Below are 16728 nucleotides of genomic sequence, written 5' to 3'. Positions count from 1 at the left end.
CAAAGCAGTCAGTCGGCAAGGGCTGTGTTGGAGCCAGTTGTCCAAATACGGATATACATGAACACCCTGTAGCTGAAGGAAAGCTGCGATGACCGACATCGCCGACACGAGGCGCCGAGCTGAGATCAAAAGGGAGCACACGGAACTGGAAGTGCTCCCCTCCCAGGGAGAACTACAGATATTTTCTATGCGGCCTCCATATCAGGATGTGCATATACACGTCCTATTTGGCAAGGTGTGATCAGCTTGAATTTCTCTTGGGGAAGAGAAAGGCTGAACTGGGAAAGGTCGAGGTTGGTGCACAGGCCAGCCAGGTTAGGTTTGGGCACTGAACATACGAGAGTAGAAGCCCTCCGCTTGCTTCGCAAGGGGAAACAGGTTCCACCGCCCTGTGGTCTAAACGCTTCTGAACATTGGCTCTGAGGGACAGTGTACCGATCTGTTTGAACGGTGGGTTGAAGGGTGGTGTCTGGGGAGGGGCAAGTGAAAGCCCGCCCGAGCGATGGACAAACCCACCGGTCTTCGGTGATGGGTCTGCCACGCCTCCAGATGAGACGAGATTCGTCCTCCCACCGGAGTCTTGTGCGATCGTCAAAAAATATCATTTTGCAGACTTGTCAGCAGGGAGACTACCTGCCCCTTGAGAGTATTCTCCGAGGGTTCCCACGTCGGACCTGCCAAAACCGGACCACGTTCCGATGTTCACCTGGCAGGTGCTAAACTTCAGCCCAGTTCAGATTTGCCAAAGGTTTAACTACCTTCTCTTGGTTAAACTACTGTTTACAAGGTCAGTAAAGTGAAACTGACTTTACTTACATTTGTAACTTTCTAGACCCAGCACACACTATCTTACAATAGGGTGCTAGTCTAGTTTCTCATGTAAAATTTTTATGTTACCCCTTCCTCGAGGAATGGCTGGTGGCAGTGGTTTTGTTTTAACTACTGTGGTGTGCATTTACCGCGGGCTGCGTTCGCAGCTGCAGTAAAGCACCCAAGGGTGCCATTTTTGTCAAAATGGCCTTGGTTGTCTTTTTTCGCCACTTCTTTGTGAAAAGGTCCTTCTTGAGATTTACTCTGCGCGCCAAACCAGGTTTGGTCCCTTTATTTGTTTTGCCATTGGCGGGTTTCACAAGCGAAGCCCGCCTCTGGCTCTAGGGTGTCTGGGGTAGGCAGGAAGTGAGGGAGGTGCCCGAAACGCCCTGCGCTTAGTCTCCTAGGAGACCCAAATGCACTCTGTAGTGATTGGCCGGCTGACTGTCCGGCAAGGACATCCACCCTGGTGGGTGACCGACAGCTAGGCTGGAACGAATGGGAGAGAACAGAATAAAAGGCAAGTCTTTTGGCTTGGAAGGCAGAGTCGACCACTGGACGAAGGAACCGAAGAAGAACTTGAAGAGGATGCCTGCTGCAACTCCTGGACCTTTGGTTTGCCCGGTGAAGCCCTGCTGCAGTGCCGAAATGCCAAGTTCGCATCGACATAGAAGCCCCTCAAAGGAAGACTTCTCCCTTTGAGTTGGTGGGACCAATCAACTCCAAAGTAAGCCACCTGGACATCCATCTCGGAGCTGGTTGAATTTCCACAGAGTTGCTGCTGGAAACCGTATGGCCAGGGAGAGGACCACCAGATTGTGTGCGTTGCTTTTAAGCTGGCCTAGAGCTCTAGGAAGATCCTCCAGACTGCCAGGAAGCAGGACTGACCGAGCCTGAGCCCCCTCAACAGAGTGCGGGAACGCAGAAGCAAGGAAAGCCCAGCTCGACAGCCAGGAACCGCAGTGTTGCTATTTGCGGTAGACGCGAGGAGCTGAACACATTTCACCTCTCCGACCTTCATGCCCCATGACAATAGATCAGGGCTACCCAATAGCCAAAAAGACAAATATTTATTTCTGATACTTAGAAAGTATGTTGTTCAGATCCTTTGAACAAGGTATGTCTACAAGACTAGCAACACCTGATGCTCTAAACATTATGGATTCCACCCAAAACCCCCAAAACATACTTTTGTGAATAAAGGGTCATTTTACCTGGAAGACTGCCCTGTGATCTTCTACAACTTGCTCTTCCATTTCCACCATTTGGGAAACAGCTTCATGAAAAGTAAATAACTGCGGTGAAACTTCTTCTTCCTAGATAAAACACAAAGCAGTAATGAATGTAACGGTCAATGCATGAAACCATACAAGTCACTAACTGTAGTGACACAAGTATTGCCATCTATTACTTTGTACAAATGGGGAGGAGGGTGAGGCATCGGCACATTCATCAAGTCTATGTGCATGCTTGTCAATGCTTGAGCCTAGTGGTCCTCTGCAGCTATTGCACTACCTAGGAGGGGTCGAGGGAGGTAGGGAGGGGTAGGCGGCGGGAGGGGGAAGGAGGGAGGGGAAGGGAGGGATAGGGACAGGGAGGAAGGGAGGGATAGGGATGGGGAGGAAGTGAGGGAGAGGGATGCGAGAGAGGGGAGACAAACAATCTGATTCCGGAACTTCAGGTGGTCCGGCACAAGTATGAGAGAGGCAGGGAGGCCATTCCAGAGGAAGGCACCTGCACCCCCACTCTTTGCCTGGAGAAGCATCTGACCCTCAGAAGCTGAAGGTGGTGAAGTGAAGGGTTTGAGAAGGAAGGTGTTCAGGAAGAGAGTTGGATGTAGTGCGGGCCCCAGCCCCGGAGAGCCTTGTGGACGATGCAGAGGGTCTTGAACTCTATCCTTGCAGCTACCGGGAGCCAGTGGGGAGATTTCAGGCCTGGAGAGATAAGTCCCTGGGCCTGAGGCCAAGGACAAGTCTTGCAGTTCTGTTCTGGATTAGTTGCAGATGGTGGAGAGTAGAGGAAGGCAGATTGAGAAAGAGGCTGTTGCAGTAGTCCAGCATAGAGAGAACCAGGGATCTGGGGACAGTGAACTTCTGGGGAAAAGTGAGAAATGGAAGAATACCTCTGAGGAGCTGCAGCTGGTAGTGGGCCTTCTTGGCAAGGTCTGTGATGTGAGGAGAGAGTGGAGTCGAAGTGGACACCAAGGTTTTTTGCCTCACAGGAAGGCGAAGGAAGAGGGCCCAAGGAGGGCAGCCAGATTGAGAGAGGGAAAGCGGGAGCGGGGGTCCGAATAAGAAGGATCTCAGTCTCACGGGCATCAAGGCAGAGATCGTTGGAGGCGCACCACTCCTGAATCGCGGATAGACCGTTAGGAATGAGCGAGAGAGGAGAGGAGGGTAAGGGGAGCCTGAAGAAGACCAGAGAGTCATCCGCATAACACTGAAAGTTAGAGTAGAAGGTAGAGATAAGGTGGGCCCAAAGGGGCCAAGTAGACATTGAAGAGCGAGGGTGAGAGGTTAGAGCCCTAGGGAACACCACATGTAGAGAGGTGGTGGAGAGAAAGGACCCAAGTTGGACCTGAGAGCGTCAGTCCAGGAGGAAGGTGGTCAACCAAGCCAGGGCCGGATCTGTGATGCCTAGGTTCTCATGGAGACGGTTGAACAGGAGGGCATGACTGACCGTGTCCAAAGCAGAGGAGAGATAAGGAGGATGAGAACAGAAGGAAGGCTAGTATCGGCATTAGTGAGCAGATCTTCACGAGTGTTCAGGAGAGCAGTTTCCGTGCCCCTGGCTGCTCGGATGTCATGGAGACAACCAACAGATTCAGTGGGGGAAGTGGTATTTTGTAACTATTGAAAGGAGCGCGCTGCTAACCAAACGCTTACCTTTCTTTGCAGCACTCCACATGTTCCACGGGTTCATAGCACTGCGAACGGTGCTCTTGCTGGGGCATTTTCGCATCCTGGAGGAGGCGGACTTCATCGCGGTCACGTGACGGATCACGTGACTTTGAAGCTGCATTTATTGCCGGCCCAACCACCCTTGCGGCGTTCAGCCTTGGAGGCAGTAAGGGCTGGAGCCTCTGTTTTGCTGTTTGGCTGGGACCTGTGTCCGTGCAACAGCTCTGTGAGTAACCCAGACCGAGGTTCTACGCTGCTACTTCACTTGCCTCAATCTTAACCAGTCCTTAGGGTAAGTGGGGAGAGTCGGACTCTGGCAGCTCCTTAAGCTGTCGGGCGTTCCTTACCCTGAGACTGGGTGCTCCTTCAGTCGGATGCTGACTTATGGGACTATTACTCCGTTTTTTAGCTCTTCATCGCAATAATTAAAGGACATACCTTAGGATACATTTTTTCCCTATTCCCCCGATTTTAGCAAGGAATCCATATCTATTTGTATTCTATTTTAAAGTGTATTTGGGGGAGTGTTTGATGTGTTTTAGCTACCCCTTTTATTCAGTGAATTTTTAAAATATTGTCTGCTGCTCCATAGGTCTTCGTATCTGTGATATTTTCTGTCTGTGATATTTATTTTAACATTAAGTCTAGGAGTTTCCCTACTCCATCATCCAGTGAGCTACTCTGCTGTTACCCCTCCTGTTCCCTGGCTCTCGCTCCTGCAGGTTCTCCCCTCGTTTGGATGACGCGTAAGGGACTCAGGAGCCAGGCAGCTATGGGGGCTTCTTTTGACTCTACTTTTCCTGCTGCGGTGGCTCCCTCTCCTGCTTTGATAGACTCTATCCCATCAGTGAACTCCATCCCTATTTCTCTGGGCAAGCCACAACATACATTAGTAGATAGCTCCCTGGATTCCTCTCTTCAAAAAAGTGTGGCCCATGCCCAAATCCACTCACAGAATAGGACTGATGTATTTAATATGATGGGCATCATCCCACATACTCCCGTCAATAATAGATGCATCTTCGTTGGAAAACAAGATATTTCCATAGATGCACAGGAAGAACACCTAGCAGCTACTATAGCTTTGTATTTGGAGGAAGGTGGTAGTTTATTGAGGGCAAGGGCGGGCATTGATGACCTGAATAATAGTACGGCGAACATTACACACCCAACCCCCGTCCAACCACAACCTAGGCTGCCTCTACCTGTCTCTATGCTGGATGACTGATGCGAATCCTATAGAACCTCCTGCTCTGTCTAAGGAGGTTATTGCTCTACAACTTCGCCCATCAGAGGGCAACAGGAACTATGGTATTTCCCTCGTTAATCACCAGAGGTATCCTCCTCTGGTAGGGGGGTTAACCATACCTCCTCTATTCATGTTAATCTTTCTGCTACTTCTGTTGGTACAGCCATCACGCCGACAGTGAAATCCATTGTCTTTAAAACCCCACTCACAAAACCCCCAATGTATACCCCTAAAATAAAATCTAACATGGGTACTCAGGGTACACCCATCCAAGGGAAAAAAATCTCCAACTTCTTCGGAAAAAGGACTGCCACCAGTACCCTTATCAAACCTCTGCATTCAGTTTTAACAGTGGCTACCTTGGACCATATGCATCTGGCAGATGTAGCAAAGAAATTAGAGACTGAAGATCTTGCAGATAATGATATTTAAGATATTAGTATTATAGCATGTGCAGGTAAGGCAATAGCTGAGAGTCCGTTGGAACCTAATTCCACCAATACAACAATGTAACCCAGCAAACTTGTGATGCCTCTTACGTGGGTTCTCCCTCTGAACTCACTAATTTTATTGATGAGTATACAGAGAAGCAAAATTGGCTTAGAGAAAGGGGTTTACTCCCAGATATAAAAAAGGATCATGCCAGCGAGTCTATTCTGCATCATACCCTTAAAGAGGCGGATGATAGAATAAAACTAACTCAACCTACACTCTCTGCATTGAATATGGTTCTTAGTTCCTTTGTGAGCCTGTATGACAATATATGGTCAGAGGTTAGATCGCACTCTTTTACTCTCTGAAATCTATACTAGGCTAGAAGGACTAGACAGATTTGAAGAGCTGGTTAAAACTATTAAGGAAGATAATCCCTCAATACCAAAACAGTGTCCAGACTCTATTCTCCCAAGCCAACCTATTATGGAAGGGCCTCTGGTTAAAAAAGCCCCTAATGTGGAAAAGCACAGTATCCCGGGGGACGTTCTTAATATGGTCCCAGCCATTATTGTCCCTCCTTGTTCGGACAGGGGTACTTGTGATCAATCCTCTCCGATTCCCCCCATGAACGATAAGGGCATCCATGTAGACCATGTCCCGGATGCAAAACTCCCCATCACTTCCATAAAACTGATTACTAACCCCCTAGTGGAAAAAGTCCAAGAGGGGTTGACCGTCAATTCTCTTGGCTCCACTTCCTAGGGACTATCTTGTGAACCTACTACATTAGAAATGGTTGAATCACATAAGTGAGACAATGCTGCGCCCTCTCTTGATTTTACATCTGATCTTATTCTGGAGAAGCTGCTTGACTTCATTGATCTCACAAAAGAAACGGTACACTTAAAGGGCGTTGCCCATATAGGTAACAAAAAACAATCAACAAATAAAACCAAAAACCAGAAGAATATGAAAAAAATAAATTCTTTCACTAATCAATTCTTTAGAAATCTGTTTCTGGCAAGTGTTCCTGTGTGTGCAACAACTCTTACCCTTCCTAAGGGGGTTAACATTCCGGTGGAATCAGCGGTACCTGTTACCGCTACCCTCAACGTGGTTGCGGCTTCTGTCGGACTAACCTCATTACCTACTATTCCAGCTGTACCCAGTCAGCTCGAACCTTCGGCAGTTAGCCCTATGCCAAAGGATAATATTCCCCCTGTGGTGGTGGGCAATATTGTGTGGGCGGAGGAAACTCATGTCACCTGCCATCCAAAAACAATTTCAACTCAACTGGAGCCTATAAATAACATTGCTCCAGTTATATTGAACACCCAAACCGAGTGTAATTCGATGGCATCCTCTTTGGACGCAGAACCTGCAAATATCCCGTGCAATTCCTCATCTGGTTTAAATCCTACCTACCTTGAGTCCACTACCACTCCGATATCGGCCAATCTGGTTAACCTCGACATGGTGAAATAACTATTTCATGAGCTCCTTAGCACAAATTCACCTACTGGGGTGGATGTCAATTCGATTACAGGCTTATCTCAGGATAGGGCCCCTATAACTACTTCTTCCTCTATAGATGGTCACCCATCCTGTCATCTTGATGGTCATTTGACCAACACACAGTCTATAATGGGGGAGCGTGTTACGGGATTTAGACCAGTGGGGGGTCTCTATGTTCCCAACTTTCTTAACTCTGTTCACTCAAAGTCGCCAAGTGGAGGCTCTTTCAATGTCCATGAAGGTTCTTTCACCTGGCCCGAACCCTCCCAAAATAGGAATTCTCCCAATCTGTATGAAATATTTCCTTTGGGTCCCCATGCAACCCAAAATAGGACTATATTAAGGGGCGCTAGGGGTACTGATTTGGAAGCTGACTAAGTCAATTAACAAAAAGTAGAACTGATTCATTGCCTCAATTAGCAGAGGCTAAAGATTCTTTGGAAATACTGCAGCTTACTAGCCTTTGGGGTCAAGACATGCCTATTTGTCTCAATTGCGGAAATATACTAAAAATCTTCCACCAACTTCCCTCTCTTTCTCTCATTTCTAGTTACGATATGGAAAGGATTTTCTTTCCTACTCGAGGACACGTAGATATGAGCATTATTATTCTGAAATCAAGAGTGGTATTAGAATTAATAATGGGCCAAAAGGAAGGTCTAATGCAGCTTGGTTTTGAAGCAAATCTGCTACAATCCAACCAGCCTCCTGGTAAATATGGTGGGTGTGAAGAGTATAGGGGAAACCCTACAATGGTGTATCACCCGGAAAGAGCTCCACAGCACCAGCAGAGGCAATTTACGCCCAGATTCAATGGTAATGCCAGAAACTGTGCCCAGGTTACCTCAGGTTTGTGGAAATGAGCACTCTTCTAAGTGCTCTGCTACACCTATTAATGATATGGTCTCAAATAAATTCATTTTTCTTTCCTGGAATTCCAGGGGAAATTCTCATCTCTTCATGAGTGCTGACACAGTACTTATGATCAGTGCTTCAGACTGTGTTTTTCTACAGGAAACCTGGTTGCTGTCACCTCCTGCTGTTGATTGATTCGATATCCACTCCCAAAATGCTAAGTCTAGTTTGGGAGGGAGGGCTTCTGGGGGCCTTCTCATCAGAATTAGAGCTTTTTTTGGCTTCAGGAATAAGGTCCTTGCGGACACGCCATTTGGTATTTTGGCTATGGAGGTCACTTCCCTCGATCGACTGGTTAACCTTCTCCCGATTAATGTATATTGGCACAAGGGCATTGCTGCCCTTGAGCCTTTCTTGGAAAGCTTAACGGATATGGTACTTGCATGGAAATCTTCACATCCCAGGGGTAAATTGATCTTGGCTGGTGACTTTAACTCCGACTGTTCTATTTCGTCCGAGGCCAACTATGACTACCTGGGTTTGGCTTTGGAGGATGACAATTGGTGAGGCCAGAAATATGTATGGGGTAGACTTTGGAATCGCTTTGGATTCGGTTGGCCTAACATATCTAAAACGGTTCTTATGATGCAACTCTCCCACTCTGCCCTACTCAACGTCTACTATAGACTATGGCTATGTAGATATCACTCTCTGTCTTCGCTTTCGTCCGAGGTTGAGGTCTCCTTCAACCCATGGAGTGACCATGGGTCACTGTTGGTTACATTTCTTTCTCCTTTCCCCATGAAGCTTCTGCCCGCTGGGGGGCCACGCCATCTTAAAACTGTGGGACAAGGGACAGGGGTACGTTGGTCACCTGCCAATATTAATCTCCTTAACTGTAAACTGATTTCTTCGTTCAATCATACTTCTTTCTCCTGGAAACAAGCAGTATTTAACACCCTATACTTTGATAGCTTTCTCAATGCTCTCCACAGCAGTGTCTCTGGCTTACTTAGGAAGGGTATCCCAAATAAATCCCATGCTCATAGGTTTGATCAGGAGTTGGCCAATGAAAAGGCCTATACTCGGAAACTTATTAGAGAGGTTTAAGTTCTCAATACGGTCTGGGATAACAAAAAAACAAAAATCAAAGCCATCCGTCAAAAATATCAAAATTACTGCAAATTAAAATCTAGTTTGCTACAAAATGATGCGGAGCTTATGCTTAGAGTCCTTGTCAAAAGAGATCTTAGGGCATTTCGGGCTATTTTGTCTAGCCAAGATGACGTGGCGCTGGCCGACCAGTTGAATGCTATCCCAGAGGTCCAATGGGTTGAGCACTACACCAAACTTTTTGGTACAGGGGGAGAGGGGCTAGAACTCTGTACAAGGGGGGAGAATGCTCTAAATGATACTTGGGAGCCAGTCATTGACTACGAGAAAATACTTGGCCTTATTGCCAAAGCTAAGGAATCAAGGGCCCCTGGCCCTAATGGCTTAACAAATAACACATTGAAAGCGGAACCTCTTGTGTCTGCTATTCCAAGATGTAGTTAATTCTGGTAATGTCCCAACTAGTTGGCAGACCGTCCACATTGTTCCCATCTTTAAGAAAGGCCAACGAACTCTGGTCAAGAATTATAGACCAATCTCTCTCATCGATGCGGACTGTAAGCTTTTTGCCTCTATGCTTCTCTCCCACCTTAATGTCTGGATTAAGGAAAATCATATCCTCCCAAAGCAACAAACAGGCTTCAGGGTCGGCCACTCAACCAATCTCAATGGCCTCATTCTAACTGCCTTACAAGTTCAACATGGGGAAAATATGGTGGTTCTCTCTATGTTGCTTCAATGGATTTGTCAAATGCATTTGATTTGGAAATTAGGTCGAGACTTTGGGAAAAACTAAGTGGGGGATCCCGGCAGGTCTTCTCACTTTAATCATGGCAATGTATGAGAACTCGGGGGTCCATATTAGGAACGATCTTGAAGGAACGCTCTCTAGAATGATAAGGATTCGTATTGGGGTCAGACAGGGCTGCTCGTTAGCCCCATGCCTTTTTATCCTTTATCTGGCAGATGTAGGGGAATTTCTTAGAAATACAGACATGGTGAATGCAAAATTGGGGGATCACAGGCTCTCATGGTTGGCATATGCCGACGATTTCCTTTTCTTTGATCACACCAAAGTCGGCTTGCAGAGGTTTATCAGCAAATTTGAAGAATATGCCATTCTTAATGGGTTAAAAATCAACCCGAGCAAAACCCGAACGATGGTCTTCTCTAGGGGGAGAAAAGGTAACAAAAAAGTGTGGAAAATGGTGGTGAAAACATCATTAGAGCACATAAAATGGTCTATTTGGGATTCCTTATTCTGGCCCAACCATCGGCCATTGAATTAAGACGTTCCCTTAGAGATAAAATATTCATGCTTATTTCTCAGGCTATTAAGTTAGATAACAAATATGGCATGTTTCCCTCTAAACCTATAGTAGATTTCTTCAAGGGAAAGGTGATTCCAAAACTAATATATGGAATGGAACTGCATTATCTAACCCTCTTGACCTTTTGGGACACCCTTGAGGGTATCTACTGGAGAAAAGTTATGAAACTGCCTAACTGTGTTCCAATAGTGGCCATAAGGTATGAACTGGGTTTAGTTTCTTTGCGAGCCAGAATTTTTTGGAGAGTTCTCACACTTTTTTCTGCCCTGCTCTCTCCTAAACAGGATACCCTCTATGTTGATGTGGGTAAAACGCTCTTTTCGCAGGGATCCCTAGACGGAAATCTATATCTTTCAAGATTTAGTAATCTCTGCGCCAAGAACCTATCAGATCTTTCCACTGATAGGGATACTCTGTTAACTAACCCTAATAAAGATAAAGAGTGTCTTTTCCGTTGCGATTGGAGTAATACGCTGGAAAAATTGCATGCTTACTCATCTCTCTGTGACCTACAATTTGACCATAAGAAGAGAGGCTGCCTGTCTTATTTTGACTCAATTCCCTAATCGCCACTATCGTTCACTTCTCCTCAAACTTAGATGGAATCTCCTCCCTACTAGGGAAGTCCTCCATAGAAGGAAGGAGATTAGTGATTTGGACCTTTCATGCCGTTTCTGTCATACTCCTGGGGTAATTGAATCTACACGCCATTTCTTTTTAGATTGATTTGCTCTGAAAGGTCCTAGGGACATCTATTTAGGGAGATTCAACACTCAAGACTATTGGGGGCAGAAAACCTTATTTGGTCTCAGGGTCTTTGCATCTCTAAAACCAAAGATGGGCTTGCTGTGGCAGCTTTTATCACATCATTAGATTTGTATGCCCCTTCCCTTTGATTAATCTGTATGATGAATTTTAACTTCCTATATCATCGACTATACTATGTATGTATATAAAAATCTGAAATTTTATTGACATCTTTGTTAAAATTTGTTTATATGTAAAGGGAAGTTGCTCTTTTTAATCACTAAACATTGTGTCGAATTTTAACTTGCACTGAATTTTTAAATTGATTTGCTTTATGTTTCTCATTCATAGAAAAATGGGTCTATGTATTTTAACATATCTGTAATGAAATCTATTTGTAATGTACTTGTAATGTATGTTCTTCCTCCATGCTCTTTTTTTTTCTTGTTTCTATATTGATGCCCCCTTTTTTTATTCAATGTATTCATAAAGGTTTCTTTTGTAAACCATATACAATAAAAGTGGTGATGGAAATCGGGCAGTAATTTGCTAGACAGGATCGGCAGAAGGCTTTTTCAGGAAGGGGTGCACAAGGGAGTGCTTGATGAGAGAGGTGAAAATTCCAGTGGAAAAAGAGTGACTCCAGAAATCAGCCAAGCGAGGGTGTCAATGTGGCCCTTAATGGTTCTGGAGGAGCAGGCTAGCACCTGCTTGGACGACACTTTAATAGATCGGACTTGTCTAGAAAAATCGTCAGGTGTGGTTAAGAGTGAAAGAGGAGAAAGCAGGCGGAGAGGGGGACAAGAGAGATAGATGGCGAGGAGGATAGAGAGGACAGGGTGTCCTGAGTTTTAGTGGTGAAGTGAGAAGCCAGAGCCGTACACAGGGCCTAGGAGGGAACAGGAGAGGTGGAGACTGTAGAAGGATTGGCCAGCACCTTGCAGAGTTTAAAGAGTTTGGCCATGCTGTTAGAGGCCGCAGAGACACAGGCTTGGATGTGGGCTCTCTTCTTGGACCGACCGGGTCTGTATTGCCTTTGGAGCAGGCAGCAAGCCAGTTTGTCAGAATTTGCGCCCGAGGACCTCCACTATCTCAGCCTCCATACATTTATGTTTCAGGGTGCGAGGTCATAGTCATCGTCGGGACTGATTTTCTATACTCTGGCCAGGTGGACAGATGTATAGAAGGCCAACCAATATTGTGACAGGAACAAACCAGTTTAGGTAGCAGTGACAGGAGGTCTAGGCTAAGTTCTTCAGAGGAGGTGAGCTTGTAAAGGGTCCACTTTGAGGTCACACAATGGGAATCACAGATTACACTTAAACATGATAATTAAATAACTGTATTTTTAAACATGGCCAAAACAAACTACAGAAAAATGACTAAAAGCAGGTAGAAGTATCAAACAACACTATCAAACTAAACACATATATACATTCACTTGGTTGTAGGGCATACTACAAATTAGAAACTCCTGCAAAGGAAGGAAAGGTTAGACAAGTATCATGCACAAAACGGTCCACAGAGATTATCCCCATCTAAAATTGTCCAGCCTTAAATTGCCTGTGGCCTTGTGCCCAATAGTTTTTTCTTTTTTTAAACTTTTCTTTATTGGCATAGAGAGGGTACAGATCAACAACACAGTGCACAGAACAGATAATATCGCAGTTACATGCATGACATTACACAATTTGAGGATGCCAGTCAGGGGGGTCCGCCCTTGGTTTCGCCCTTCAGCACATTCACGGGCTAGCCAAGATTACTTCACCTGTGGGGAGTGATGATACAAGTTCAATGTCCTCCTTGCTATTCAGATAGCTACAAAACTCTGTCCATACATTCTTGGGACGGGAGGTCAATGGGAGGGTGTTAATGTAGTCCTCTTCGCACGTTTGAGTCCAAGTAAGGGCCTTTAGCCACATCTCGAACGATGGAGGGGAGCGGCGCTTCCAACAATGCAAGATGCATTTTTTGGCTACCATAGTAGCGACATTCAAAAATGTAGCCATCTTCCTAGCCTTGGGCTCGTCCCATACTCCAAACATGACAGCGAGAGGCGCGGGAGATATATGGGTCGTTATCTCAGATAGGGCCTCCATGACGGCTTTCCAATATGGGCCCAGTGCTTCACAAGACCAGAACATGTGTGTGTGATCAGCCTCAGTGGATTTACATCTAGGGCATACATGAGCCTGGCCAGGGGTAAACCTTCCCACCCTGTGTGGTGTGTAATATAGGCGATTCAAGGGCTTGTATTGCATGCATCTATATCTGGCATTTAGGGAGGTTTTGCGTGTGTGTGCACATCTTCCTCCACAATGTGTCTGAAAGGGGTACGCCCAGTTCGCCACTCCACATGTCACGTGCCGGCTGCGGTGAATCATCAGGGTCAGCCATCTGCATTTTGTACAACGATGAAATTATGCCCTTGGCCCCCGCTGAGTTAGCTATATATTGGATTTCGGGCGGGTCTGGGGGTTCGTCGGGATAGGAGGGCCACCAGGCACGGATTTCCAATGCCTAGCCGGAATGCCCGGGTCGCCATGTCTCCGGGGTAATGAACTTCCCTCCGGAGGTATAGGTCGGTCAGTGCTCGGTAGCCCAGGTCGTCCCAGTGTCTCATCAGGAGTTTGTCATGAGTAGGGCTGAGGCCCGGGAACTGCCAGGTGGGCAGCCATTTGTAGTATGGGTGGTGGCCAGTGTGTGCCTGCAGTAATCGTTTCCAAGCTGTGACTGTAGCTGCTACAGGGTCGGCAGGGGCATCTGTATGGAATGTGTGATGAAGAATGAGGGAGAGACTGTTCACTTCCTCACCCGCCAGTTTCTCGAGTTTCACATGTGGGGGAGGATCCGTGAATGTATACCAGTGTGAGGCGTGTTGAGCTTGTGCGGCTGTCCAGAATTTGGCAAAGTCCGGGGCATTGAAGCCACCCCTCTCGTAAGGAAGAGTCATATGCTGCCACTTCTTACGCACCGCGCCAGAGTGCCACAGAAACTGGGTGCATGCCGTGTGTAGGTCCCTGAAGTATCGCCTCCCGGGCCAGATCGGCACGTTCACGTAGATGTAAAGCAGTTTAGGGACAATGATCATTTTGATTAGGGACAGTTTGCCCGATAGTGAGAGTGGCAGACTACGCCATTTCGACAGCCGGGCTTCCACCAGCTGCGCTGCAGCCACGTAGTTGTCAGCCTGCAGTGATGGTTTAGTGAGGGATACCTGGACCCCGAGGTATCTGATAACCTCAGGTGACCAGCGGAGGGGAAATTCGCATTCCGGTCGAGGGGTGGCCGCCGTGAGTGGGAACATTTCGGATTTGGTGTAATTGATCGTGAAGCCCGAGAACTTACCTCTAACAGGGTCTAGATGAGCAGTCGGGTCTCGGATATAGAGGAGTACATCATCCGCATATAATGATATCTTCGGGGTGTCTCGCAGGCATATGCCCCTTCGCTTGTGTTTGTCCCCAACGCCATCAGCCATAGGTTCGATAGCAAGCGCAAAGAGTATTGGGGAGAACGGACAACCCTGGCGAGTGCCTCTGTGGAGTGCGAAGGGGGATGAAACTTTAGAGTTGACAAGGACTCTGGCTACCGGGTCTGTGTATAGTAGCTTGATGTATGATATCATTCGAGAGCCGATTCCCATTTTATGGAACACTGCCCACATATACTGCCACGACACCATGTCGAATGCCTTCTGGGCATCAAGGGTGACCGCTACTGCGTTGGGGTCGATTCTGGACATGACATTGAACAGCCGGCGGATGTTGAGGGCTGTGGACCTACCAGGGACGAATCCACTCTGATCAGGGTGAACTAAGTGGGTCATTATGGGGAGGAACCTGCTTGCAATGATCTTAGCAAAGATTTTCGTATCAGTGTTGATTAAAGACAAGGGTCTGTAGGACCCGCATTCGTCAAGTGGCTTACCCGGTTTGGGGAGTACGGTTATAACAGCCTCGCGCAAAGACTGGGGGAGAGTAGCCAGTTCGAGCGATTCATTCCAGACTTCGAGGAGTCTGGGTGCGAGGATGGCTACATGCTCCTGATAAAACTCCGAAGTGAGGCCGTCTGGGCCAGGTGCTTTGCCCTTCGGGCAGCTCGATATAGCTGCAGTTATCTCGGGACGGGACCTCTAGCTGATCTCTGGTAGCGCGGGAGAGGAGGGTCATGGGGATGTGGTCAAGGAGAAGGTCTGTGTCTTGTAGGCTGTGTTCTTGTTGGGGGCCATATAGGGTTGTGTAGAATGCTGTAAAGGTTTCAAGGATGTGTTGATCAGACCAGCCCAGCGCACCGGATGCGTCTTTGATGCAATCTATGCGTGTTTCGCCACCCTCTGCGTGGACCAGTCTGGCCAACGTCCTCCCCGGTCTGGCCCCTTCACCATACTTCCGGGCAGCCCCGGGACGGGCATGGTATTGTATCTCCCTCCGGGCGTGGGCCTCTAACGTTTCCAGTTCCGATCTAACTTGGGCCAGTGTGGTTGGGGAGGGGACAGAGGTGTACTGCTTTGAGATCTTTTAGCTTTACCTCCGACTGCTGCAAGCTATTTCTAATGGCTTTGAGGACCCCAGCTTCCCTGGAGATACACATCCCCCTGATGAAGACCTTGAATGCCTCCCACCAAACCTCATCAGATGTATCCTGTCTGTTATTACATTAAAAAAAGGTAGTGATACCGGCCAGAATTTTAGCGTTGAAAACTATACCTTGGAGGGCCTCAGATTTGAATCGCCAGGATGGGCGGGGAGGCTGGTCAAGCCCCAGTGTGATTCGTAGCAGCACTGGAGAGTGGTCCGAAAGAGTATGTGGCAGTATCTGTGTATCTATGGCCTTGCCTACCATTTCGCTCGATATGAGAAACAGGTCTATCCTAGATAAGCTATCATGTACTGAGGAGTAGAAGGTATGTTCTCTCGCCTGAGGGTGGAGAACTCTCCATACGTCTCTGAGACCTAGCGCGTCCATGTGCGTGCGTAGTCTATTGGCCGCGCGTGGGATGGCCCTTCGGGCAGACCCAGATCTGTCAAGCTCATTGTCTAAAATCAGATTCCTGTCCCCCCCCCCCATATGATTGGAACCCCGACATATTTCACAAGTATGGAGGTGATTGCGTCGAAGAAGTCTGGAGCCTCGAAATTGGGGGCATATGTGTTCACAAGGAGGCATTCCTTGTTAGCAAGTAGACAATGGAGTATTACATACCTGCCCTCAGGGTCAATGTGACTGGTGCGCAGCAAGAACTGTACTGACCTGTGGATCAGAGTAAGTACTCCTCTGGACTGAGTAGAATATTTTGTGTAGTATCTGGCGGCGCCCCAACTTGGGGCAAGACATGTCGCTAGTCGCCCAAGGGCATGTGTTTCTTGCAGGAGAAGTATTTTAACTCCGTGCCTCTGGGCATATGCAGTTATTCTACGTGCTTTGGTGAAGTTACTCAACCCCTGGACATTCCATGTCATCATGTTAAGGGACATAGGGCGGTATTATGGAACATCCCAGCAGCGATAATCATTACTATTCAGTATCGTGCATTCAACTGCAGTGTAAGCATATTGCGTTGCAAACGTGCAGCCCTTTTCCATGCCGTTTCCGTAAAAACAATACCCCACTTTACTCCCCCCCCGCCCTCACTGCCCACCCCCAACTTGCAGTGTAGACACCCCCACCCCAATACAGGTGCCAACAATTCCCCAAGCCCAGGTGGCCTTGGCTAGGCCAACGCCATCACTCAAGCAGTGGTCGGTAGGCAGCACCTAACGTGGGTGTGCCT

General features: G+C 47.4%; 1 protein-coding gene across 4 annotated transcripts in view; it reads right to left on the bottom strand.

The window, feature by feature from the left end:
- The window catches only part of KIF2A (kinesin family member 2A), a 1079703-nt gene that overhangs the window by 104094 nt on the left and 958881 nt on the right, over positions 1–16728 (bottom strand). For all 4 annotated transcript variants that reach the window (XM_069627337.1, XM_069627336.1, XM_069627334.1 and 1 more), the window contains one exon: positions 2025–2126. In XM_069627337.1, the coding sequence (XP_069483438.1) occupies positions 2025–2126 (102 nt within the window). The remainder of the gene's footprint in view (positions 1–2024; positions 2127–16728) is intronic.

Source organism: Ambystoma mexicanum, chromosome 6p (genome assembly GCF_040938575.1).
Source record: "Ambystoma mexicanum isolate Mex_15411 chromosome 6p, UKY_AmexF1_1, whole genome shotgun sequence".
NCBI lineage: Eukaryota > Metazoa > Chordata > Amphibia > Caudata > Ambystomatidae > Ambystoma > Ambystoma mexicanum.
Note: the sequence above shows the minus strand (reverse complement) of the source record. Positions and strands in the feature narration are given on the sequence as shown.